Source organism: Amblyomma maculatum, chromosome 1 (genome assembly GCF_055883805.1).
Source record: "Amblyomma maculatum isolate TAMU_Amacu chromosome 1, ASM5588380v1, whole genome shotgun sequence".
Classification (NCBI taxonomy): Eukaryota; Metazoa; Arthropoda; class Arachnida; order Ixodida; family Ixodidae; genus Amblyomma; species Amblyomma maculatum.
Window position 1 is genome coordinate 75,782,595 of NC_139344.1, and position 24,970 is coordinate 75,807,564.

A 24,970-nucleotide genomic window follows, 5' to 3' on the forward strand; every position below is an offset into this window, starting at 1 on the left:
TGCCGGGTCTACCGAGTGGAGGATGGCCTCTTGTACCATGTGAACTAGTTCTGGGGCCGACCTCTTGTTTGGTAGCCGGCGGTTCCTAGAGCATTGCGAACGCCGGTGTTGTGCGGCTTACACGACGCTCATGGGAAGTCACCTCGGTCACAGAGAAACCTACGCTCACATATTGGAGCGATTTTGGAACAATTTGAAGATCAGAGAATTTTCTTGTAGGGGTGACGTCTTGCGTTACTCTTTTTTCGTTAGAACTGTCCGAGAATAGAACAGTTTGCCATAAGCACTGTGTATATACCGATGAACAATGCTTTTTACCATGCATTGAAATGACATGCAAAGTCATAGTTATGTTTCTAGCTCCCCTGTTGTAATGCCCTATGGGCGGTGCAGGTATCCAATAAATAAATAAAACTAATATGTATCGAGATGTCAAGATTCACGTGGCATCGTGCCAGACATGCCAGTACGAGAAGCCGTCTATGAAGGCGCCCAAAGTAACCCTACAGCCTTTTCTGCCCCCCGAGTTCGCCTTTCAGATTAGTTGTGCTAGATCATTTATGCCCGTTTCCGAAAATGTGCACTGGAAACAGACATGTCCTCGTTGCAATTGACCATTTCTTCAAGTGGGTGAAAGCATTGCCCGTCCCAGATACATCGTCTACCCATGCTGTCTTGTTTGTGGAACATCATCTTGCTCTCTGCCATGGAGCACCCCACCGCCTCGTAACGGACCGTGGCAGCTGCTTCATGTCACATGAATTTGAGCGAGCTCTCCGCTCTTTTGACATTCAGCACTCTATAATGTCTGTCAACCATCCGCAGTGCAATGGTCTCGTACAGTGCTTCAATCACAGCCTAACGGATATACTAGCCTCCTACACAGCTCTATCCCAAACCAACTGGGACCGCTTTGTCCCTCCAGCAGCTTTTTTCATCAACACTGCGATGCAGGAAACAATGCATGTGTCCCCATTTTCAGTTCTTTTATGGCCAGACACCCTCCATTCCTCTCAAAATTGAATTGGGTCTGCTGCGTCCTAATGTCGTGGCATCTGACTCCGCCAAACAACTTCGGACCGCCCGTCTCGATGCGCAGCGCAACTTTGTCAAAGCTCATGCGCATGCAAAAACCGCCAGTGAAGCGGCTCCACCAATTCTCTCCTTCCGACTCGTCGCCTTAATCCTCGTTCGTCGCACCATCCACACAATAGTCCGTGCCGCAAAGCTTTTACCCCAATACCACGGCTCTTACCATGTCGTTGCTCATCTTGGCCTTGTGACATACCGTCTGTAAGACCTGCCCGAGCGTCGTCCACACGGTGTGCACCGCATTTTTTCAAAACATGTTTCCACATTTGTTTCCAACATGTTTCCAAACATTATGCGCCCGGCACACGCAGTTATCCCGATCCTCAACAGTCACTGGGTTGTCAAGATCAAGACGAGAGCTATTTCCGGAGTTGTTTTCCAAGTGAATCTATCAACTGCGGCGACGTTGTGAGTATCGAAAGATGTGGAGACTGTGTTTCCGCCTATATGTGCGTGGTCAGGCACTTTAGTCCCCCCCCCTTCTCGGTGGAAAAATGTTACACGCAGGGGAAGAGCGCAGCGCATGAAGAAGATGAAGCGCAGTGTGAGGGTGCGGCGCTAGCGTGTGGAAGAGAGAGCGTGCAGAAGAGAAGGGCGATGGAGCCGGGGGTATGCCAGTGACTGCTTGTGCCTCCTGAGTGTCATCCCACCCCATAACATATCTACAAAACAGAAATCTGACGTGATAAAATTGGGAAAACCTTGTATTATATGCGGGTTTTTTTATGGTAATATTTACGAGCTTATACAAAATTGATAAAGTGTCAAGTTAGGTAGAAGCTGTAACATATCAGGATCTGTGAAATCAATGTGGTAGGGATTATGGAATCACTTTGTGTTCAGAAAAAGAAACTAACGCAAGAAATTCATAAAAAAAGATAATTAGATATTGTTAGATATTGTTACAAGTGGAAAAATCTTACTTAACTCACTATTTCGCAAACTATAATTTTGCTGCCATTACTAGACGTAAAAATTGAAAGACGAAGGATGCTGAATTTGCCTGAAAAGAAGAGCATTGGCAGTAGCTAGAGCACACGTGTGGAAGAACTAGGGAGTTACAGGGTATTCAATTGTGTACAAGTCCCTTAATTTTAAGTGGCCTTGTAGTAGTTTGTTTTTTTACCTGAAAAATCGAATAAAGTGTCGAGAAATCTTAGAATTTTTAAATGACAATCTAGAAACTAATTTTTTGTGCAGTGTGTGGCATTTATGTTGTAACCTACTGCATTTCCAGAAGCAACACTGCATTGTTTCCATGAATACTAAATTCAAAAGATAGGGTGTGCACAGTTGTCTATGCTTGCACATATGTGCATTTTCTTTTAGGCTTGAATTTCATGGTGAGTTTTGCTTGATGTGGTCCTCATTTTGTTTTTAATATGAGAATTTTTCATCTTTAACATTTTATATTTAAACTCCTTTTTTTTTTGTTTTATTTCCTTGACTCAATACCAGCTCATATTTGTCTATTTTGATGTCAGCGCATGCATTGTAAGTTCTTCAGTCAACATTTCTTCACACACAGTTAGTGTGTGAAAAAACAAGGATTATTTGCATTTGGACTGTTTTTTGCAGAGATACCTGTACGAAATGCTGGAAAACCAAGACCGTCAAGATGCTCTTGATGCGAGGGCAACTGGGGATGCCACAAACTCGGTATAGCTTCTCTTCTGTTCTCAGATAATGGGGTTTACTAAACGGCAGATGGGAAAATAGTTTCCAATTCTTTGTAAAATATTTGGCAGTACAAGAAACAGGGACAGCATAGATGACAGGACAGGCACTGAATGTTTTATTGAAAATTGGCACATTTCATAAACAGCAAGGCATCACATGGCAATGTGTCAGAAACAGCATGTGATTGTTGGCCAAGCATTCATTCCTTTATCGTAGTGCCAGTGTAAACAGGAGGCCAGAAAAAAAGACTAGTGGAGGACCCAACTATGGCCACTTGAAATGCAGATGAAATGATCAAACGTTGATTAAAAGCAGATCATATCAGTGCATCATGGCCAAAGCTGAGTTAACTTCTCTTAACGAAAGCAGGCTCTGGAAATATAGCCAACCAGCAAAGAGACCAGCGCCACGTTAAAACCACAGACGCAAAGTGCGGCCACTCAAAATGCAGACGAAATGACTGAACCATTCATTAAAAGCAGATCGGGTGACCGCACTTGGTTCGTGCATTTTCGACTTGCGACTTGTTTTTGTTCTTATTTTTGTTGATTTTTTTTTTCTTTTTTCTTGCTCTGCTTTTGCTAAACAAGTTAGTTCCACTTTTGCTATTACATATTGACACGATCTGCTTTTAATCCTTGGTTTGTCATTTCGTCCACATATTGAGTGGTACACATGGCTCCTCTGCTGATTATTTTAGCTGGCCTCACATTTATGTTGGCATAGCGATAAATGAAAGAGTGGTGCTGGGTTAGCAGTCGGGTGTTATTTCTGATAGCTGGCCGTATGATGCTCTAGTATATATAAAATGCACCTGTTTTTAATAAAACATTCAGTTGGTAGTTTAGTGCCTATCCTGTCGTTTCTTCATTGTCATTCCTGTTCTTTTCATGCTGCCTAATAGTACTCCACGATGATTAACTGACTAGCCCATACAAAGATATTAATTTGCATTTTGTATTCTCTTCATTTCTTCAACCGTTTGCTTAGGCAAGGAATGGTGCAGCATTATATCCGGTTGATCGGACAAGAATGGACATTGACATGTCGGACATCATCATAACAGGGAGTAGTTCTACTACTCGAATCTCGCAGAGAGAGGCAAGTACTTTTATTGGATGTGGGGGGGAAGGGGGGGGATGTCATCAGAAGCCACCTTCAGCGTGGCTTCTGATGACATAGGTTAGGGATTGGGTCTGTAGATGTAGACATTTTAACTCAACCTTACCACATAAGTGTCTACTGTCAAGAGCAGTTACTGCCCTTAAGGCTGAGGTGTGCACATTCTGAGAAGTTCAGAAGAAAACAGGGATACGGTACCGTTATGGTTAGCACAGTTGGCAGAGTGGTACAGATTTCACATGGCAGTCAAAAATATTTTAATTGAACTTCCACCAGCAGCTTGCTCTTTTTTTTTTTTTTTTTTTTAACTAGGACTGCCACTTCCAAATTTTGCCTATTTGGTTTGTCCGTTCTTCTTCACGAGCATGCCTCTGGCAGGTGGTAGTACTAGTTGGCAGGTGACATGGTCCGGCACTGGTCGATCGGCTGTTTGTATGACATCGTGAGACTGCTTGTCATGGCCGAATTGACTGGAGCTGCCAGCTTGGGCAGCACATATGAGAAGGGAATCGAACTCTCTAGTACCTTTGGCTTCCAAGTCAGACACTCTACCCCTAAGCCATGCAGGCACATTCGTGCGGCTTTGTTAAAGCAGAGTTTCATATGATGTCGGGTGGTCTTCCACATAATGTGGTAGCTTATGACTGTATGCTGAAGTGAAAAGCAAAGTGCTAATTCACCTAGTTAGTGCTTGGCCTCACCATGCTAAATTGGCCATCCTTTTTTTTTTGCTTATGTTTTCAAATTTTATTTCCCTACAGCATTGATGAAGGTGCATTGCTTTTCATATAACTAGTAATTTTTGGCTTCTGTTATATTCATCTAATATCAAAGTTAAGTTTGTGCCTCAAGGCTTCTGCAACCGTACCTAATGTTGCACAATTGCAAGTCTGTTGTCTGAAAGAATTGTCCTGCTGCCTAGATTATAGACAAAATTAACCGTCAACGCAGCTGAATGACAAGCTTTGCCATGTTCCATAGCACGTGTCATTCTCAGCGGAGTATAGATATGCTTAGCTTTTTTCCTCAATGGTTCAAAAATAATTACCGCTTGGAAAAGACAAACTAATGAGAAAATTAAACTAGTTTTCTAGCTTCAGGTCAGGTTGTTTAGTACGTTTCAAGAACGGTGCAGAAGCGTTTTGAAATTACCACTCACGCCCATTGTTTATGGGCTAATGATGGTCAGTGGCTGCAGTACGAAAACAGTAAATGGTGAGAGCCGAGAGACAAAAAAATTTAAAGGAGCCAACAGTCTACGAGTCTAAGGCAAACGTTGGGCTTTTTTTTTGTTTCATTGCTGGTATTGACAAGAAATAGTCTGATGATGGTTTTAGGGATAAAGAATATTAAATGCAAAGCAGAAGGAAAAGCAACGCGCCGGTGGTGGGAGTCGAACCCACGACCTCCGAATATCTCGTCCAGTGCTCTTCCAACTGAGCTACATCGACGGCTGTCCAACCTTCCGCTTTCTTGGGTATTTATGTTGACTGTAACTGAAACCTGTAAGCATTCACCAGCGCTACCCTCATCCCTAACGGCGGATGTGGAACATCCGTTTGTACCGCTAGCGTGACATAGCACGTAATCATTAGGGAGGGTGGCAGCTGTGCGAGAACCCTCTAATGCTACCTTTCCGACCTCAAGACTGCCAGAACCGAGACCCTCGCAAGCTATTAAGCAGACAATTGAAGAAGAAATGAGGGGCTTGTTATTATGGAATTTAAAGGAGCCAGCAGTCTACGAGTCCAAGGCGAACATTTTTTTTTTTTTTATGTTTTGTTGTTGGTATTGATAAGATTTAGTCTGATGATGATTTTAGGGATAAAGAATAATAAATGCAAAGTGGAAGGAAGAACATCGTGCCGATGGTGAAAGTCGAACCCACGACCTCCGATTATCTCGTCCACTGCTCTTTTTCCCCTTCAATTGTCTGCTTAATAGCTTGCGAGGGTCTCTGTTCTGGCAGTCTTGAGGTCAAAAAGGTAGCATAAAAAGGTTCTCGCACAGCTGCCACCCTCCCTAATGATAACTGGCAATGTGACGCTAGCGGTACAAACGGATGTTCTACATCCGCCGTTAGGGATGAGGGTAGCGCTGGTGAATGCTTACAGGTTTCGGTTGCAGTCAACATAAATACCCAAGAAAGCGGAAGGTTGGACAGCCGTCGATGTAGCTCAGTTGGAAGAGCACTGGACGCGATATTGGAGGTCATGGGCTCGGCTCCCACCATCGGCACGTTGTTTTTCCTTCCACTTTGCATTTAATATTCATTATCCCTAAAATTATCATCAGACTAATTCTTGTCATTACCAATAACGAAACGTATCAAAAAAAAAAAAAAAAAATCTCAATGTTTGTCTTGGACTCGTAGCCCCGTATTTTCTCTTCAATTGTCTGCTTGAGAGACAAAAAAGTCACTTTTATTTTTTGCGTTCTTTTTTTTTTTTTTTTTTTTTTTTTGAAATATGATCATTTGTGATTCAGCTTAACTTGCTAAATGTGTAAATGAGGCATGGGCAAACAGCCCTTCAATTTTCATTGTTACGGACAAAGAGAGAATGCTGCAGTGCACTTGCCACAAATGTTGACATTGTGCCTTAATGCCCAAAATCTCCAAGTGTCTTTTTCTTGTCCCAGTGTGGCTCCGATATGAATAAGTACTGTGTTAATTGCCTTTATTAACTGGGTGTTGAAAATCGTATACCTGAAGGGAAAAACCTGGGTCACTTGAGCTCGAAGCGTTGTTTATGTAGGTTGCCGATAGAAATGTCTTATGGCAACTGCTCCAATGATGAATAGATGGAAAGTCCATGGAACGGCACTGTGAGAATGAATCGCTTGTACAGTTTTTCAATTCAGGTGAAAAAAAAGCCGAAGGTCAAAGGAAGTTCTCACTAGAGGATTTCTAAAAATGGAGGGAAATAAGCAGTGTTGACAACATGGCCTCAGTCATAAAGGTGTAGGTGATGCTGCTACAGTTTGAACGGGGATTGAAGCTGCAAAGGCTCACATCAAATTTTAACGACCTAAATATTATCAAATACAAGTCCATGGGGGGCTCAGACAAGCTGAACATTTGTCAGTTTACACGTAGCACGCACGAATAAGGAAATGTCCACACATGGGGTGTATTTCTGAGCTGTAAACTGTACTGCGCATCAACAAGTCATCCGAAAAAAACATTTAAAAGCGCAGTTTTGGCTCTAAAGCACCTCGGAATGCAACTTAAAAGGTGAGAAACACCGTGAGGGAAATTTTATATTATTTTCTAGGGAGTAATTGTTGCTTTAAAGAGGAGTGTGGACACCATATTCTGGTATATCATGTTTTCGTTTTGTTATTGAAACCCAAGGCTTTACTGTATATGGATCATCACATGGTATTCATGTATGACTACTGAATCCTTTATAAATAAATTTTTCCTCTCTAGCTTTGGTATTAGTTTCAATAGCCGAGTGATAGTTAGATGTAGGGGTGTTTGAAGATTGAATTTTTCAAATACAAATCGAATACGAATATGAAGGGAAAATTGTCTTCGAACATCAAATTGAATATCAGTTATGTGATAAATGCAAAAAAGAAGGGGGGAAATCAAAAGTAACAAACATTGTTTGTCTTGTTCATTTCAGAATTCACATGGTATTTGCAAATAAAATTAAAATACAATTCACAGTTCATGTGATCAAGCATTGCAGTGAAGCACCCAGTGTGATGAAACTGCAGTGAATTCGAAAATTTTTGTTGTATTTTGTAGTTTTCAAATATTTGAAAATTCCAAATATCAGTTTTTCAAATGTGAATATGAATCGGATAACAAGCATGCAAGATTCCTATGCGGAACGTAGAATATTCGCAGCATCCTACTATGACGTCAAAGTTCTATATGGGTTGCGCAAGGCACAAAGAAAACTCCAGTGTAATCACAGCTTCTTAATTTTGTTTTTATTGGTTCACAGGAAAGGAAAGACACAGTATCTGTCACACTTGCTCTGTGGACACCTGAACCTCGCTGTAAGGAAAGGGAGGGAGGTGGGAGTGAAAGTGGAAAGAGAGAAAAGGGATCCGTAGTGGAGGGCTATGGAGTAATTTCGACCACCTGGGGATCTTTAACATGCGCTGACATTGCACAGCACACGGACGCCACTTCGGTTTCGCCTCCATCGAAACGCAGCCGCCGTGGTCGGGTTCAAACCCGGGAACTCCGGCACAGTAGTCGGGCGTCTTACCACTGCACCACCCCGGCGGGGAACTTATTGTTGTTCCTGTTCTTGAGATAGGTTGCTTTTAGTGTTAGAGTGTATCAGAATGACAAAGGAAAGCAACAGTCATTGCTCGGCGGTTGAAACCGTAACCAAACCAGGTGAGAAAACTATAAATCGTTTTAGCGGTCATTGGTGACTACTCTGGTGATTCATGTATCGAGTACAGTTCAGTTGTTCAGTCGTATCCGATTCTTCGTGACCCTATGGACCATATCACTCCACGCTTTCCCGTCTCTCACTATCTTCCTAACATCACATAACTTCATCTGCAACGCCTCGAGGATGCCATCTAACCATCGCGTTTGCTGCCTACCCCTTCTCCGGTAACCCTCAACCTTTCCCAACATCAAAGCTTTCTCCAGCGACTCGTCTCCTCTCATCAGATGACCAAAGTAGCTAAGCTTTAACTTTAGAACTTGACCCTCCAGTGAGCAGTCAGGGTTTATGGTCGACAATATCGACTGATTTGATCTTCTGGTAGTCTAAGGAACTCTCAAGAGTCTCCACCAGCACCACAATTCAAACGCGTCAAATCTTCAGCGGTCAGCCTTCTTCACAGTCCAACTCTCGCATTCATACATCACAACTGGAAAGACCAAAGCACGAATTATACGGATCTTGGTTGGCAGTCTGATGTCTCTGCTCTTTACTAGACGATCAAGGCTAACCATGGCTCTCTTTTCCAAAACCAGGCGTCTCCTAATTTCTTGGCTGCAGTCCCCTTCCGGGGTAATCTTGGAGCCCAAGAAAAGAAAATGTCATGGCTTCCACCTCTGGTCCCTTGATGCTCCAGGACTTGATAGGGCAAGACGCCATGATCTTTGTCTTTTTAATGTTCAGTTTAAGCCCAAACTTCTCGCTCTCTTCTTTTACGCGCCTCAAAAGTCTCTTGAGTTTCACTTCGCTTTCTGCCATTGAAGGGGTATCATCCACGTATCTAAGGCTGTTGATATGTTTTTCGGCAATCTTTACTCCAGCTGAAGATTCGTCCAGACCGACTTTCCTCATGATGCACTCAGCATTTAGGTTAAATAGGCAGGGCGACAGTATGCAGTCTTGTCTCACTCCTTTCTCAATCGGAAACCAATCAGTAAGACCATGCCCAGTTCTGACTGTGGTCTCTTGCCCTTCATACAGGTTCCTGAGGAGACAGATGAGGTGAATTGGAACTCCCATGTCTTGGAGAGGTTGCCACAATCTGCTGTGATCTACGCAGTCAAACGCTTTCGCATAATCAATAAAGCAAAAGTAGATGGGTGTCTGGAACTCTCTTGCTTTTTCCATGATCCAGCGAAGGTTGGCAATCTGGTCTCTAGTTCCTCTGCCCTTGCGAAACCCAGCTTGCACGTCCGGAAGCTCCCGATCCACATAATGCTGCAGCCTACCTTGGAGGATTTTCAACATCACCTTGCTAGCATGCGAAATAAGCGCGATCGTACGGTAGTTGGAACAATCTTTGGCACTGCCTTTTTTTGGAATGGGGATGTAAACTGACCTCCTCAAATCCTGTGGCCACTGCAGGGTTGTACAAATCTTCTGACATAATGTATACAGAACGTTAACAGCGTCTTCATGGTTGAGGTATTGAAGCAACTCAGCTGGAATGCCATAAATTCCGCTAGCTTTGTTCTTAGCAAGGCTGGCTAAGGCTTATTCAACTTCACTCTTCAGGATGCCCGGCTCGAGGTCAGTACTCACAACCGTCTTATGTTGGATTTGCACATCCAGGTTCTTCTTGTACAGTTCTTCTGTGTATTCCTGCCACCTTTTCTTTATCTCTGAGGCTTCAGTGAGGTCCCTACCTCGTTTGTCCTTTATCACGCCCAGCTTAGCACAGAAGCTTCCTTTGATATTTTTGATTGTCTTATACAGAGCTCTTGTGTTCCTCAAATGGCTGTTTCCTCAACTGCTTGGCACTATGTGTTCAGGAAGGCATTCTTATCTCTTCTTGCTATTCTCTGAAAATCCGCATTGAGAACCTGGTATCTTTCTCTTTCACCCATAACTTTTGCCATCCTCCTTTCCTCAGCTATTTGCAAAGCCTCTTCAGACAACCAGTTTGCTTTCTTGCATTTATTTTCCTTTGGAACTACCTTAATAGCAACTTTTTGTATTATATCACGAACATCAGTCTACAACTCTTCAGGCTCTCGCTCTTCTAGATCTAATTCTTGAAATCAATTCCTCACTTCACAGCATATTCTGGTGGAATTTGATCCAGATCATACCTGAAAGGCCTTCTAATTTTCTGTGTTTTCCTCATTCGAAGCTTAAATCTAGCAACAAGAAGCTGATGATCATTGCCACAATTGGCCCCAGGCCTGGTTTTTACTTCTTGTATAGCACTTCTCCATCTCTGCTGGCAAAGGATATAATCAATCTGATTCCTGTACAGACCGTCCGGTGAAGTCCATGTGTACAGGTGCCTCTTGTGCTGTTGAAAATGAGTATTCGCTATGGCCAGGTTGTTTTCTTGACAAAACTCTACTAGCCTCTGCCCAGCTTCAGTTGACTCGCCAAGACCAAACTTGCCTGTAATTCCGGATATTTCTTCACTTGCCACCTTAGCATTCCAGTCTCCTATGAGAAAAAGGATGTCTGATGATGGAGTGCAGTCTAAAAGGCATTGCAGGTCAGCATAAAATCTCTCAACATCAGCGTCTTCAGCAGTAGTGGTTGGTGCATAGACTTGGATAACTGTTATGTTGAAAGGGTGTCCTTGGATCCAAAGCGAAATCATTCGGTCGTTTTTGGGGTTGTACCATAGCATTGCTTTGCCCATTCTTCTGTTTACTATGAGAGCGACCCCATTCCTTCTCCTGCATTCATGCCCACAATAAAAGACATAATGGTCGCCGGTATTGAATTCTCTCATTCCGGTCCACTTGAGCTCGCTGATACCCAAGATATCAATGTTCAATCTGTCCATTTCTCGCTTGACGACATCCAGTTTACCTTGCGTCATAGATCTTACATTCCATGTTGCTATGTGATATATTTTCTTGCAACATTGGACTTTCCGGTCGCTTCCCGACACGTCCACAGCTGAGCGTCCTTTTGGCTTTAGCCCAGCCGCTTCATTCGTTCTGGAGCTACTAGGAATCGCCCTTTGTTCACCCCCAGTAACATGTTGGACGCCTTCCAGCCAATGGAGGGGGGGCTCATCTTCCGGCACCCTATCATTAATGCTATTATGTCTGGCCATAGGGCTTTCTTGGCAGGAAATACTGGAGTGGGTTGCCATTACCTTCTCCAGTGAATCACATTTTGTCAGAACTCACTGCCGTGACCTGTCTGTCTTGGGTGGCCCTTCACAGCAGAGCTCACGACTTCGAGTTTCACAAGCCCCTGCGCCACGACAAGGCAGTGATCCATGAAGAGGATTCATGTATAGCAAAGTCTTAATGCATCGTTACAAAGAATAAAACATGTAAACAAAAATTAGGTGTGTCAAAATACAACCTAAAAGGTAACAATGCTAAGGGATAAATGACCAATTTCTTGCATATGTCTTGCATGGTGTAAATGGGGAAAAAAAGAAAAAAAAAAGTTAAAAGTGCAAGTAAAAGTAGGATTTGAACTACTGTTTACAATTCAAAAATATGCTACATTGAGCCACCTTGCATTTCCTTTCCTTTACTCTTTACACCTGAGTAGGAGGACTGCCAAGAGCAGTGCCAAAAAAAAAAAACAATCATCTTGTTCACTCGCCATTTAAACTGATATTACTCGTAAAGTAGAAAACTACCTCCGAAGAAGTTTAGCAACCGAGCAATGAAAGCCCATGGATGGCCCTAAAGGAGCCTCACAACATTGAGCTGCCGCCAACAAGCCAGTACACTATGCTGGGTGCAATCAGTAGCTCCAGCATGCCAGTCTGAAAAACCTGCAACTGTGCAGACAGAACTGCTGCATGTGAAATGCCAAATGAGAAATGTGTTAAAAATGTGAAATCTTTTCCTGCATAAGTTTTTATTTTTAACTCTTTCACTAAGTTGTACTCTAGAGAACCATTCTGGGAAGGGCATTCTTTCATAAAAAATTTACCATTGCCTAGCAGTAAGTTTGAAGAGCAAAAGCATTGCAGCAGTTTTGAGGCACAGTGTCTGCACCTGTGGACACAACAGAAATGTGTTGAAATGTGAAAACATTTGTGCAAAGCCTGTACAGCTCATTTGGGCAGAAAGCTGTCACTGTAACTCAAATTGAGAAAAACGATGTTGGAGAAAATACGCACCTGATTTCATATCAAACTTGTGACTCAACCATACGTTGTGCAGCTGTCAGGGTGGTTTCATATTTCGTTTCATATTTAGCGTCCATCTTCTAGTCAAGTTGGAGACTAGTAGTATGCTAGTAGAAGTACCAACGGACATCTGCACCTCTGAAATGTGAAGGTGTCCACTGAGAAGTGAGATGCTGTGCTTTTCTTTCCACAAAAACCAGCTTAAACAAGAAAATATAATAGTATTCACAGAATAAAAAAGAAACTGTGTTAAGGGCGCTTCGCATCCACTCTTAAGGTGAAGTTTAAGCATCACCTTAATTTTAGCATATGTTACACTTGGCTTCCATTAGGTCTTCTAGTCACTAAAGTTAGTTGCTGGGCTAGTCGGTATTTTTTATATAAGTTCATAGTTTTCAAGTGCAACGGCTCATGGCCAAAGAAAGGAAGAGGAAAGACAAACATAGCACAGCCCTTATTTATACAAAAAAAAGATGCGCTAAACAGACAACACGGAAGGAAGAAAGACAAACACGTGTGTTGTCTGTTTTGTGCATTCTTTTTTTGTAATTATGCACCAACTAGCCCCCGAGAACGTATTATTACATTACTTATACAGTGAATCATTTTCTTCTGTCAGAAGATTTAAATTTAATTGTTGCCTGAAGGGATGAAGTATTATTAACATATTTTTCTTTTATAGGAAGCTGAGGGAACTCATCAGATTGTCATAACAGTTGAATCAAGGAAAAAGGCAAATAAAATGAAGCCAGCAGTATTACTGCTCAAGCTGAACAAGCTGTAGAGATATTGTCTTCACTGAATTACTTTGGAAGAAGGAAATACAAGGAGAACCAACAGCCGTTGGCACCTAGGAAATCATATGGGATATTTTTTTCATGCTCATCAGTGTGTAATAATGTAATCATGGAAATAAAAGATTAGAAATTACAAGAAAGAACAACCACATGTCGGCGGTGGGAACCAAACCCACTACCTCTGAGTTTCGTGTCTGTTTCTCTACCAACTGAGCTACAGCAGCGGCTGTTCAGTCTTCTACTTTCTCAGGTATTTATGTTGCACGTAACTTATCGTGTGAGATTCGAATATTGTGGCCTTGGTTTTTCTTCTGTTTCTAATTATTATTGTCTACTATTATTATTATGCAGTGATGAGCACCAAGAAAGAAAAAAAATCCCATATGCTTTGCTTAGTGTCAACGGCTTTTGACTCCCTTTGTATTTATTTCATACAAGTGCCTCATTTTGTTGTGAAGAGGAATATAGTAAAGCATTATAGACCGATCCTTAGCATGTTTGATAGTCACCTTTTCCTGAGCATTGTCAGCTTAAGTACGAAGTACTGATCTCCCATGGTAGTGATGAAAGGGTACCTGATGGTTTTTGTGTTTTTAAATGAATGTTTTGTGCAGAAGTACGCGGAGAAACTTCTGTTGCGCTACAGCCAGCGTTGGGTGAAAGAATTTGTTCGGAAGCGGCTAGACCTCAACATGCCCGTGCATCCTGATGGATTTGAGGATGGCCCCTGTCCGCCAGCTCCCCCTCGTCATTGCGCCCTGGCACGCTGTCCCTGCCAGTTCATTGAGGAGCACCTACGTTTCAAGCCTCTCACTAAGTGCAGCCTTTCAGAACTTTGTTTCTAACCTCTTTTCTGTTCTGAGCTCGTCTTGTATGTTGACAGCATCATCAAGCTCTTCCTTGCACCCCATCACTGAAGCATGGCAGGATCATCGAACAAAGTGACTTGTAACGCATTGGAGAGAGATATTCTGGCAGGCTGCTAGTACAAAATAGTGGGTGAAAGAACACAAACAATTTGCATCAGGTGAACAACCTTTTGGCAGCTACACCCAATTTGCTATGGTTGTGACTTTCGTTGCTTGTTATTCTCAAAAGTGATGCTAAGGCTGTTGAAAAGCAGGCAATTTTCTCAAATGTCAGCGAGTGATGTAAACCTAAATGTGTAAATGTTCGCCATTGTACTTAATGACAAGTGTTTGGAGATAATTTTTCAATGTTCTTGAATTTCTGCTAGCATTCTAGCCACCAGATATGAGCAGGAAGTTGCATTGTGTGAGGTGTAAAACAAAAATTGTAAAGAAAAAGTAAGTGACAAGTTTTCTTTTAGAAAAGCGGGGCCATATTTTGTGTAGTCAACTGAGTGATGCTAAATTCACTGCAATCAATGCGTCAGTATATTTAGAACGTGCATGGATTTTACAACTTCTTTTGCCAGCATGACTTGAGTATCCAATGTTTTCTTCTGAATGCACTGAAAGTTATGAAATGGAAACTAGCAAAAGGAGTAACAGTCTGCATTTGGCTTCTGGAGGGATGTCAGACTATTTTGGCAGGTTAAAGAAAGGGGCTGGTGTAATTGTTGAAGCCATCATTTTCATTGGGTATAGATCTTTGCATTGGGCAAGGAGGATGATGAAACACCTCCTCTCTGGGCTGTTGCAAACCTACTGCTGCTGCTTCCACCGTGCTAATGAAACGGGCACACAGCCGCCCAGAGGGCAATGTGTCCTCACCCAGGTAGCCCTCATTGTAAAGATCTATATGTAGAGAACTGATGATCTTTTTAGTTTATGCTTGCGCACTCCATGGTTATGCAACGATAAGTTGGTGTTGGCAGGAAGTGTGCATGCATGCAGGCTTTGTTTTTGCTGTGCACGGTTCAGCTGCTGTATACAAGTCATTTGCTGGGAGTGATGTCCCACAATATTGTTGTTCTGCAATACGGTCTCTCAATATTTACAGTCTTCCTGATCTCGGTGGACTGTCAGCGTGTTATTGTGTTTGAGGAGTATCTGCGATGGAACTGGGAGGATTTTATGCTGCATTTCCCGCATTCCAATTTTATTTTACTTCAGGGATACCCTAGTACAATGCTTACTAACTTCGTAATCGTCCCATTTATATCTCTCTCTTTTTTTTTTTTTCTTTTTTCAAGAGCTTTTTTTTTTTCCTCCCACTTTCTAGCAGAGCAGAAAAATTAAGGCTCGCATCGTCCAAAACTTGACTAAACCTTTTTTAATGAAGTGCAGATGCTTAGCTGATCTGAAAAGCAGTTTTCTATGCTTTTGCGGATGAGCTGGGCTCATCAAATTAAGGGATTAACCGGGAAATCTGAGATGTGTTAGTTCTAACAGGCGGCTTTGTTAAAAAGTGCAGCTTCTTTTTCTCTCGAGCCATTTTGCATTGGTGTGAATTTTTTGTGCTGTTTTGCTGGGTATTTTCTATAGCTACAAATATGTGTCTAGTACACAATTTGCCAGTACTGGCAGCAGTTTCTCTTTTTTTATGTGTGTGAATTGTTGTGACGATATAATCTGCGGTTGGGATGAAGTCCCATCTGTTGTTATTTCTTTAAGCTTTTACTTCACCAGCTGTTTTGTTTTAAAAACATTGCTACTCATTATGCAACATTTTGCTCACTGCATTGCCCTCCATTGCACATTCTTTTATGCTGCTTACATGGTGCATAGAGAGGTCATGTTATTAAGTGTCAATAATAGTGCAGTTTTGCATTTGGTAGGATTTGGAACTGTCAAAATGTGGCTTATTAGAGCCATTTTCAGCCAAGGGATAAAATAGTCAATGACTGATGGGTAGTGCATGCGCATATTTAAACCTCTGTGAGGGGAATAATCTGCATGTATCGTCGAACACATTGACTACAGTCTGAGCCTAACATGGTAATGGTGTTCACTGCATTTTTATTGTGAAAAACACTATACACATTATTGTGGACTGTATACTTTATTAGGCGCCTGTCCTCATGCCTTGCTATCGTTGGATCCCCCCCCCCCCCCCCTTTTTTTTTTTTTGCTCTGTTGGCTGGCAAGATGCGGAGTGGTATGTTTGCATAGTTGCTGGCACATCGGCTGCTCTGGGTCTAATATCAGTGCATGCATGCTGATGGTGCGCAGTAGTGTGGTTGATGGTAGCAGAAAGTGGTAGCAATATGCTGAGAGAGTATTAGTTCTTCCTCAGTATACGCTAGGCTGTTACAAGTTTGCATAAATGAATGTAAGCTCAGCTGGACTAGTGTGGAAGTGAGGAACGCAAAGGACACTGGTGATGGCAGCAGTGTAACAAAGTGATTTCGCAGAATTTGATGCATAGGGAGCTTAGTAGCTAATGTAAAAATGAAAATGGCTCTTGGTAGCACTTTATAATGCAGTGAAGTAAAGCCTTATAACACTGGATATTTTGCAAATGGTGCAAACTTGGTAAACTCACTAAAAGCCAATCGTGGGTGGAAATTGTGCTGTGCCCAAATAGCAGATGTGCTATTAGCAAGAAGTGCAATGCAAATAAGACATTAGCAACATTTATAAAGTGAGAAGGTCTTCACTGGGGGAAGTATAATACTAATGGAGGTTGTTTTCACTTTGAAGGAGCTTTCAAATACTGTAGTGGTAACCAACCTGGCTTGTACGCCCTCTGTATGATTTAATATATTTGTGTTGTTGTATTGGCACTCCAGTTTTCTGGTTTGCGTTTCTTTTGTCGGTTATAGTAGAATAATGAATTTCCTACATGAATCGTGCCAAGGATGAATCTCCTTTTCGTTTTCGTCAGAATGGCATAATATTAAACAGTGCTAATAACAAGCACATGACGACTGCACAGGCACGGGCATTATTGTAATATTAAAAATTTGCACCAGATTTGGAGAATCAAGGCAAGGCCACAGACTGGAGCAAGCCAGAATGTGACCCACAAAACATGGGAGGAAGCAAGGTTTTTCTCTTGGGTACTAAATGATTCTCATAACTATTTTTCAAAGCTTGGGACCTACTGCTGCAGAGCACGACAAGGAAAAGTCAGTGAGCAGATTTGAAAAGGTTGTCATGTGGCTGCTGCAGCAGTGAAAGCCCCAGTGGGGCCGTTTTGATGCTCTTGCATTTTACTCTAAATGTCTTAATGTTCACATTTTTCGACTGTTGCGGCTCTGCATTGAGAAAAAAAAAATAAAAAAATTAGTAGTATTGCAGTGCCCGCTTACTCTGAAATGAACTGTAGCTCTCTTACTGCTCACAAAGACAGAAAAGCACTGGAGTTACATAGTGGTAAATAAGCACATTTCTGTCGGGGACTACATTCGTTCATTGCTGCACAGCCAACAGTAATGTAGCGGAAGTGATTGCAAGCAAACAGTGGCTACGTAATGGTGTGTGATGATTGTTAAGTGTTAGGAATCGGCAGCATGCAGCAGAAAGGCTTAATTCTTTGCTCCGCAGGCAGATTAGCATCTTTTCTTATGGAATATTTAGCCACAGTAGTTACTTTTGTTTGTTAAGGGGTTGAGTTTATTCATTTGCATAAATTAACATGGTTTATTCATAATTTTGTTTGCGTTTCAACTACTCATGTTCTCAATGAAAGCCTTCCTTGCCACCTTGGTTGTTTTTATTGCTGAATGCAACACATTATGTATTTTTATTATTGAGGTGCAACACAGCTTTAAAGTCATGAAAATAATTGCCAAAATAACTTTTTTTTAATATTTGTATTTACTTGTATGCCTCATTTTCTATGCGGTCCAGAAGTTTCAGTGTTGAAGTCCACTGGGAAGTACTCTAAAAAAAACGGAAATTGTTTTGCAACTCATATTTGATCTGCATATTGAGGAAAGGCTTGAACAATTGTTTTTTTTTTCAACCTGGCTTTTATAGCTACACGATCACCTGGTGAAAAATATTTCTTTAAGGCTGCTTTATATATTTTGACCACATTTGCTTTGAAACTGCACTCCTGCATCCATACTGCAGGTCAAGACATTCTTTGTTTCTGAAATTTCTTAGTCTTGAATTTCTTGTATGAAATTTTCTTCTCAGTCTAGAAACGTCTACAGCAGTTACATTGCAAATATTGAAATCTGACAAATTGTGTCTTGCAGGGGAAAAAAGCTAAGAATGTCTTTACCTGTACCATGCCAGCTGAAATGCAAAGAATGTTGACTAGTCTTCTGCCGCATCTTGCTAGCTCTTTCGTGTTTTCAAGGAGTTGAGGAAAAAATATACTGTAGAAAGAAAAATTTCGTAAAAGTAGCCATAACGTTATTTTCAATAAGATTAAAAGGTTTTATGCAAATCGAGAAAGAAATTTTAAAAATTTTGGCTGAGGCCGCATTTCCCGTTAATGTAGCTAAAAGGAGCACTTGTGCTGAGAGTCATGGGTAGCAGCCAAATCAGTTGCAGAAATGCTTATTAAAATAGCTGTAGCAATAGTTTTGTAACAAGCATTCTTGTGGTCAGTGATACTTTGCACTGCATTTCCAAAATAGGGAAATGGCTGCATAATGCCATCTTTTCCTTTTGTCGTTGAATCTCACTCTCATAAGCATTTGAATATTGCTCTGAGATGTCATTGCACAGTTCGAGTCTTGTATTGTCTGACTGGTGTGTTTGGCTGGTTTGAAACTAATTTAGTCTTTTCTGTAGCATAGAATGTCAAAACAGTGCGAAATGATTTGGCACTTTTGCCATACTTCTTACTGTGGCTCCCACGCTATTATTTGAACAGGTGAAGTCAGGTAGCTTTTAGGTCTCAAATGTCAGAGTGAACTTGTGTGACAAATGGGAGTGTTTGTGGCTTCAATCTGAAGTACCGAAACTCCTTCTAGGAAAGCACTATTATTATGATCATTTATATAGCATGGACAAAAAGGTCTTATGTTGTATGGGGGCATTGGTGTAATGTTTTGTGCTTACAAAGGAACTATAGTTGGATACAACTCGAGAACGGAGCAGCAATACCCATCAAAAGATGCCCTCCATCCAGGGGCGTCGACCACATTTTTTGCAGTTAATCTCGGTTAATGTGTGGCACTACAGCGAAGGCTAGGCAGAAAAGGGAAAGAGGCTCGTGTTACCATGGTGCATATTGTTCGGAGTACGGCTGCAGTGGTATAAAGGAGGGGGGGAGTTTGAGATATAGTTAGTAGGGGCATTTTCTGCCGGGCCTTCTCAGCAAAGCCACAGAATGTTGTCCTCGAAATAGTGTCTGCTTCGATTTCATTGTACGGGATTAATCACCACGTCATGGGAACCGGTCAACGCTATTGAATGGAGGACCTTCTTTGATGAGTATTTGCCGCTCCATTCTTGAATTGTATACATCTGCAGCATGATGTACAGTTGAAATACACAGATTTTGTGTGATTATCAGAACAAGATAACTGGAGAACAAATGCTAGCAGCAATAATGGTGTTTTCATATCAAAGAATGGCAAGTTTGCTGCTACATTTTTTATTGTTTATATCAAGGAAGTCAGTTCTTTTTTATTACTGGGAACAAGAAAGCGATAAGGTACAGGGGCAGGAAACTCTAATAAAGATGATTACCCATATTATGTTCTTATTTGAGCATTATCATAATTGTGACAAAATTTGCATCATCTTAAGTTGGAAACTTTGAATAAGGGAATGCAGACTAACAAACAAAATAAGGATGTTTTAACTGAGGAGTCTGCTTCTGGCAAGTGGTAAGAATGTCGACAGCTGTTGTGAGACAGGAAACGAATTATTTTTGATGGGTTTTTTAAATTTCTTTGAAATGTATTAGGCCAGTTGAAAGCATTATATCAAATGCTAAGAGTTTCACTCTTTTAATGCGCTGGGGAACTAGGCTTCTCCCGTACAGGAAAGTTATCGCAAGTTATAATTGTAAGATGAAGTTTGTTTGGAGACAAACTGTGAGTGAGCAAATATAACATTGTAGTTCTTTTAGTACTCCACATGAGCTAAAACTAAGAAAATTACGTCTTGCACATGTTGCAGAAACTAGTACTTATTACAATTATGATTAATTATCTGAAATGTAACTGATTTCATTGGTCAGTTACAGCCTGTGAAAAGTAAAAGAGTGATTACACACAAGTAATCAATTACTAAAATGTGACATTTTATGCATCTTTTATTAGCATAGAAAAAATATACACAAATGAGAATGAGCTAGGGCGTCTTGCTTGATCTGTAGTCTCTTGGGGTATAAACATTGGTACTTTTGCCTTCAGTTGCTTTCCAAAGCTTTCTGTGCTTTCTGGGCTGTAGTGAAATGAAGGCTGCTTGGGCTTGCATTGTGGGCAGCCTAATGTACCCAAGACCTCCTCAGCTCAATTGTTGTCGCTCTAATGCGGGGGAATTTCGTGCTATACCAGTGTTTGTCACTGAGTTCGGGTTCACAATGTTTTACCACTGGTAACATCTTGTTTTTTTGAAACAATACTGGTAATTTATTGCAGAAAAAAGGTAATTAAATTACCGAGAATATTACAGCTCATAAAAAGGAATCGATGCTTTACCAGATTTGAAGAAAAGTTAATTTATTACTTGTAACCAATTACCTGTAACATGTTCATGCTATCTACAAGTCTGATCATTACAACGAAAGAACACATAACTGAAATTTGATGTTGGTGCCTGCTTAATGGCAGCAGGTTTTTATTTTTGTATATCGTAAGCTTGTAGGTGGAGTATATTGATTAGTTGTTGGTAGAAAGCATGTCTCAGGAACGAAGTAACTGTAAATTAGATTGTAATATTTCAGCAATCTTTTGAAGCAATATTCTTGTTTTTCAAGAGTCTATTCACTTGTTTTGAACACTTTATATAATCAAAAATTAGTTGTTGAGTTACTGTGTCAGATTTGAACTGGAGGCTGCCGTACTGAAACATGGAGGAGCCTAATGTGCTTTCCCTGAATCTCAACCAGGCTGGTGGCTGATGAACACAGGCTCAGTGTATGAAGGGCAAGGCTGGCTTCAAGAAGGAAAAAAGCCTTATAGACTTGGTTCTGTTGAAGGGTTGACTTTGGATGGAAGCATGTCGTTCTTTCTTGTATGTGAGGAACGGGGTTTATTGCAAAAGTGAGGCAAATGGGTTAAATGGCATTACATGGCATTACACTTTGGGCAAGGGAAAAGAGCACATACGCTGTGAGTGCCATTGCTTTTTTTGTGTTTTAATTTTTTTAATTCTATGCAGTCATTGAGCAGCTATCATTTCTGTTTTCATTGTGCTCATATTTTTTTTTTTAAATTTTAATTGCTGTTCACAGCTTTTTAATCGAAACCACTGGTATGCTCAAGTGTTCTGTATGGTGTGTTTTGAGGTGCTGCCTACCTGAAGTCCGTACCACGTGTGTATCCTGTAAAAAACACTGCTCCTGCAAATTTTGCAAAATTGGGAAAAAAAAAATTACATTTGCTCCAGTGACAAGTGTAGCTGCTGTTAGAGATTTTGTTAGCTTTTTGTGAATCAAAATCAAATTTCACTGTGTGAACAAGGCGAGTTTACGCAGAAAAGAACGTTGAAGGCATGGCTGGGGTTGTGGAATTCAGCAGACGTTGGCATTGAGTTACTATTGCCCAAAATGTTCTCCTTTGGGAGCAGGATTTATTATTGTTCGGCCATTGTTGGTGCTAGCTTGTAATGCAGTGCATGATATCTGTTTGCGGAATTTGAAAGCTTCATCATATGCATGGAAGAGGGAGCAGAATGAGGAATACAAGCTCTGTTTGCAAAATTTAGGCCCGCAAAATAATTCCAAACCACGACTTTAGCCCAGTTCATGAAATATTGGGCTTGAGAAAAAAAAACATCTACAGTATTCAATTGCGACAGGTTCTTAAAGGGCCCCTGTAAAAGGATCCAGAAAGTGACCGTCAAGTGCGTGCAGTACATCATGCCACAGCAGTCATGTCACGTTCAAGTCCTCAAAAGGGAGCTGATGGTTTACCATACATTTGAAAAATTTCCTGCTTTTAAGAAAGGGAGAGTTACGCGTCTTCCTTTCCACTTTCTGCTATGCTATCTAACTGAAAAAAAAAGAACAAGTGGAAGAAAAAGTAAATGAGAAGGAAAGCATGGACGTTATTTTTGATCGCCTGTACCTCTGGTTCTGCATAAGCTATATAAAAAAATTTTTGCAAGAGGATGATAGGCAATTCAATATGTGTCAGCTGTATTGACTTTTCTTGCCCTCAGTGGACCTCACTTTAGTGTCCATTTAATGGTTAAAGTTTCCATGGCATTCACATGGTGTCACATGTGCAAATTTAAGGGTATTAGCATTAATGCCATTCACAACCAACTCAGCTTATGCAACCTATTTGCCCGTGAAATGTGCACTGTTTCCCACAGCTTTTGTGTGGTAAGATATATATTTCAGATTAAATACCTGTTTACCAATTAACTAAGAGTATGTTCATTTCGTGTAATTAAATTGAGCATAATGTTTGAGGTGAGAACGGTCAGAGTTATAAGAAAACCTAAAACTGGGTTTCTTAAATTCAATGCAGTCTTCCTGAGAATTAGCAACTTTGTGTTGCTTACACATGTCAAGTTCCCTTTCTGAACTGCGAAATGCCTTCTATTTTGTGTTGCAACTTATTTACAAACATTTCGAACATTTTGTGGTAACTAATGTATAAAGCATTTGTGATTTTAAGTTATTTTTGCACCCCGAACATCTTCAAAAATAGATCAACCCAGTTTTGACATGAAAATACAACTTCTAGGAACTTAGTTTTCCGGTGCATAAAGTTGAGGACACTGAACAAAAATTAATGGGTATCCAGTGCTTAATACAGAGGGCTGTTATCAGTCAAGTGATGATTTTACAGTATAATTAATGCTTGTTATTTATGACGAGCCCTGTACTTCTATTTGCAAATAAAATTAAGCTAGAACTTCACAGAAAAAAATTCTAGTAGGAATGTTATACAAGATTTCATGTACCAGTTTATTTTAAAAAGGAAGGACCTGTATGAAACCAGGTATAGCTGTCATATTGCTGCAGTATGCAGTAGACTCTAATTCGGCCTTCAAAGGGCCAGAAAAAAAAAGTTTGAATTAACTGAAAACTCGAATTATTGAATGGGCCTGAAAACACTGCCGAAAACTGTTTGCATCACAGTAATTTTATCTGATGGACATCTGCACGATCGTTGTGTGCATTTGAGATGAAACGAAAGTGAGAATGACGTTTTTTCCCAGTTTCGATAAGTGCTGCACTTACGCACTGTCGGGAGGGCCCTCTTCTCAGAAGGGAAGGTCTTTCTTCACAAAAAAAGCCCCTTCGCACTTTGAGGATGCTTCAATGCACAGTCAACGCAGTGAAGTATGCGGTGAAGTGCACAGTGTGGTGAAACAGCGGGGAATTCGAAAAGTTTCAGTGTATTCGGTAAATTTCAAATGTTCAAAAAATTCCAAATATTACTTTTTTAATATCAATGCGAATCAAATAATAAACATGTTCAATTTGTATTGGAAATTTCGAATATTTGCTCACCCCTAACCATTACTTATGTTTAAGAAGCCAAAAAAATATCTGTTTATTATGCACAGGTTGTAGTTTGAAGGTTTGGAGTAGTACATACATAGCAGTGTGTGTGTATATATATATATATATACATGGAGCATAGCAACCATTTCAGCTAAAGTCAGTATTGCTGATGAGTCTGTCTTTTTATAAAAGGAAATCTTGTTTAGGCGAGACAGCCCTGTGAAAAATATATCCAAGGGTATATCACCATACCACCAGTGTCTCCACTGATCATTACTGTGTGCCATATCGAGCTGCACACAAAGCAGATCTATGTTTTATAATGCTTACAAGGAACAGTATATGGTGCAAGAAGCTATGTGTAGGCTTCACTTTGTACTCGTAACTTGAAGAAATCTGCTTCCAGTAATTGGTGAAGTTGCCAATCAGTCCTTGATAGGACTTTCAACATAGTATTGTATTCTTTTTGCTGACCTTGAATAACAAAAAAGAAAACGGGGAAATAATTTAATATAGTTGTTCTTATTGCACTCTCTATTAAATAGGCCGTGTTATACTTGAAGGAAAAACAAAAATGCAAGCTTAGGCCCTACTTTGGATGTCCTTGGCCAAACTTGCTGTTTATTATCATGTGCGGTCTGAAAAAAAAGGCCGTCCTGGCCTTAGGAATAAAGCTATAGTTTCAGAGAAATAGGTACCATGTTTTTGCATTGTTGGCCCCTCTCCTTTGGGCGTTGCTAATAATCATTATCAATGTGAATATTTGTAGTATAAGAAAAAGTAAATAGTTATCAAGTTCCGGTTCTTGATATGGCTTATTGCCTGATTTCTGACTTGATGGCAGGTCAGGGTGTTTTCAAACAGGGATTTTATACAGCACCGTTCTGATGTAGCAGATGCAGAGCACATACTTCACATGCATGTAGGAGGTGCACACTGATACCATTCACTATAGGGTACTAACACTTCACTGACTGACTGCATTTATATATATGATACTAATCAACTATAGCTGTGCGCAAGTTTTTTGGCGCCAAAAATGACTGCAGATGCACTACAAGCTACCGTTTCAAGCAGCTTTTGTGCCTTTAGTGAATTGCACAAAAGTCTGTAGCCAAAAATGAGCTGAATGCTGTCATATTTTAATTTTTGTCTCATAAATTGTAAATTGTTTAGCCAGGTTAAAGCCCATTTTCTTGTTACTAAAATTTGTTGCCTTTGCAGTGCCCGCACAGTTTACATAGAAGCTAAATCATTAATACCGT

General features: G+C 40.8%; 1 protein-coding gene and 1 non-coding gene across 4 annotated transcripts in view; one reads left to right on the forward strand and one right to left on the reverse strand.

The window, feature by feature from the left end:
- Positions 1-22,254, forward strand: part of LOC146202836 (uncharacterized) — an 88,177-nt gene extending 65,923 nt beyond the window's left edge. For 2 of the 3 annotated variants that reach the window (XM_084588368.1, XM_084588370.1), the window contains 4 exons: positions 2,551-2,586; positions 2,671-2,751; positions 3,763-3,873; positions 13,817-22,254. In XM_084588368.1, the coding sequence (XP_084444494.1) occupies positions 2,551-2,586; positions 2,671-2,751; positions 3,763-3,873; positions 13,817-14,047 (459 nt within the window). In that variant the 3' untranslated portion in view covers positions 14,048-22,254. Of the gene's footprint in view, positions 1-2,550; positions 2,587-2,670; positions 2,752-3,762; positions 3,878-13,091; positions 13,285-13,816 lie in introns of those variants that run through there. The other variant, XM_084588369.1, reaches the window with a different exon arrangement.
- TRNAS-AGA (transfer RNA serine (anticodon AGA)) lies at positions 5,273-5,345 on the reverse strand. The gene has a single exon. It is a non-coding gene; the product is annotated as a tRNA-Ser (tRNA).
- Positions 22,255-24,970: the final 2,716 nt, after the last annotated feature.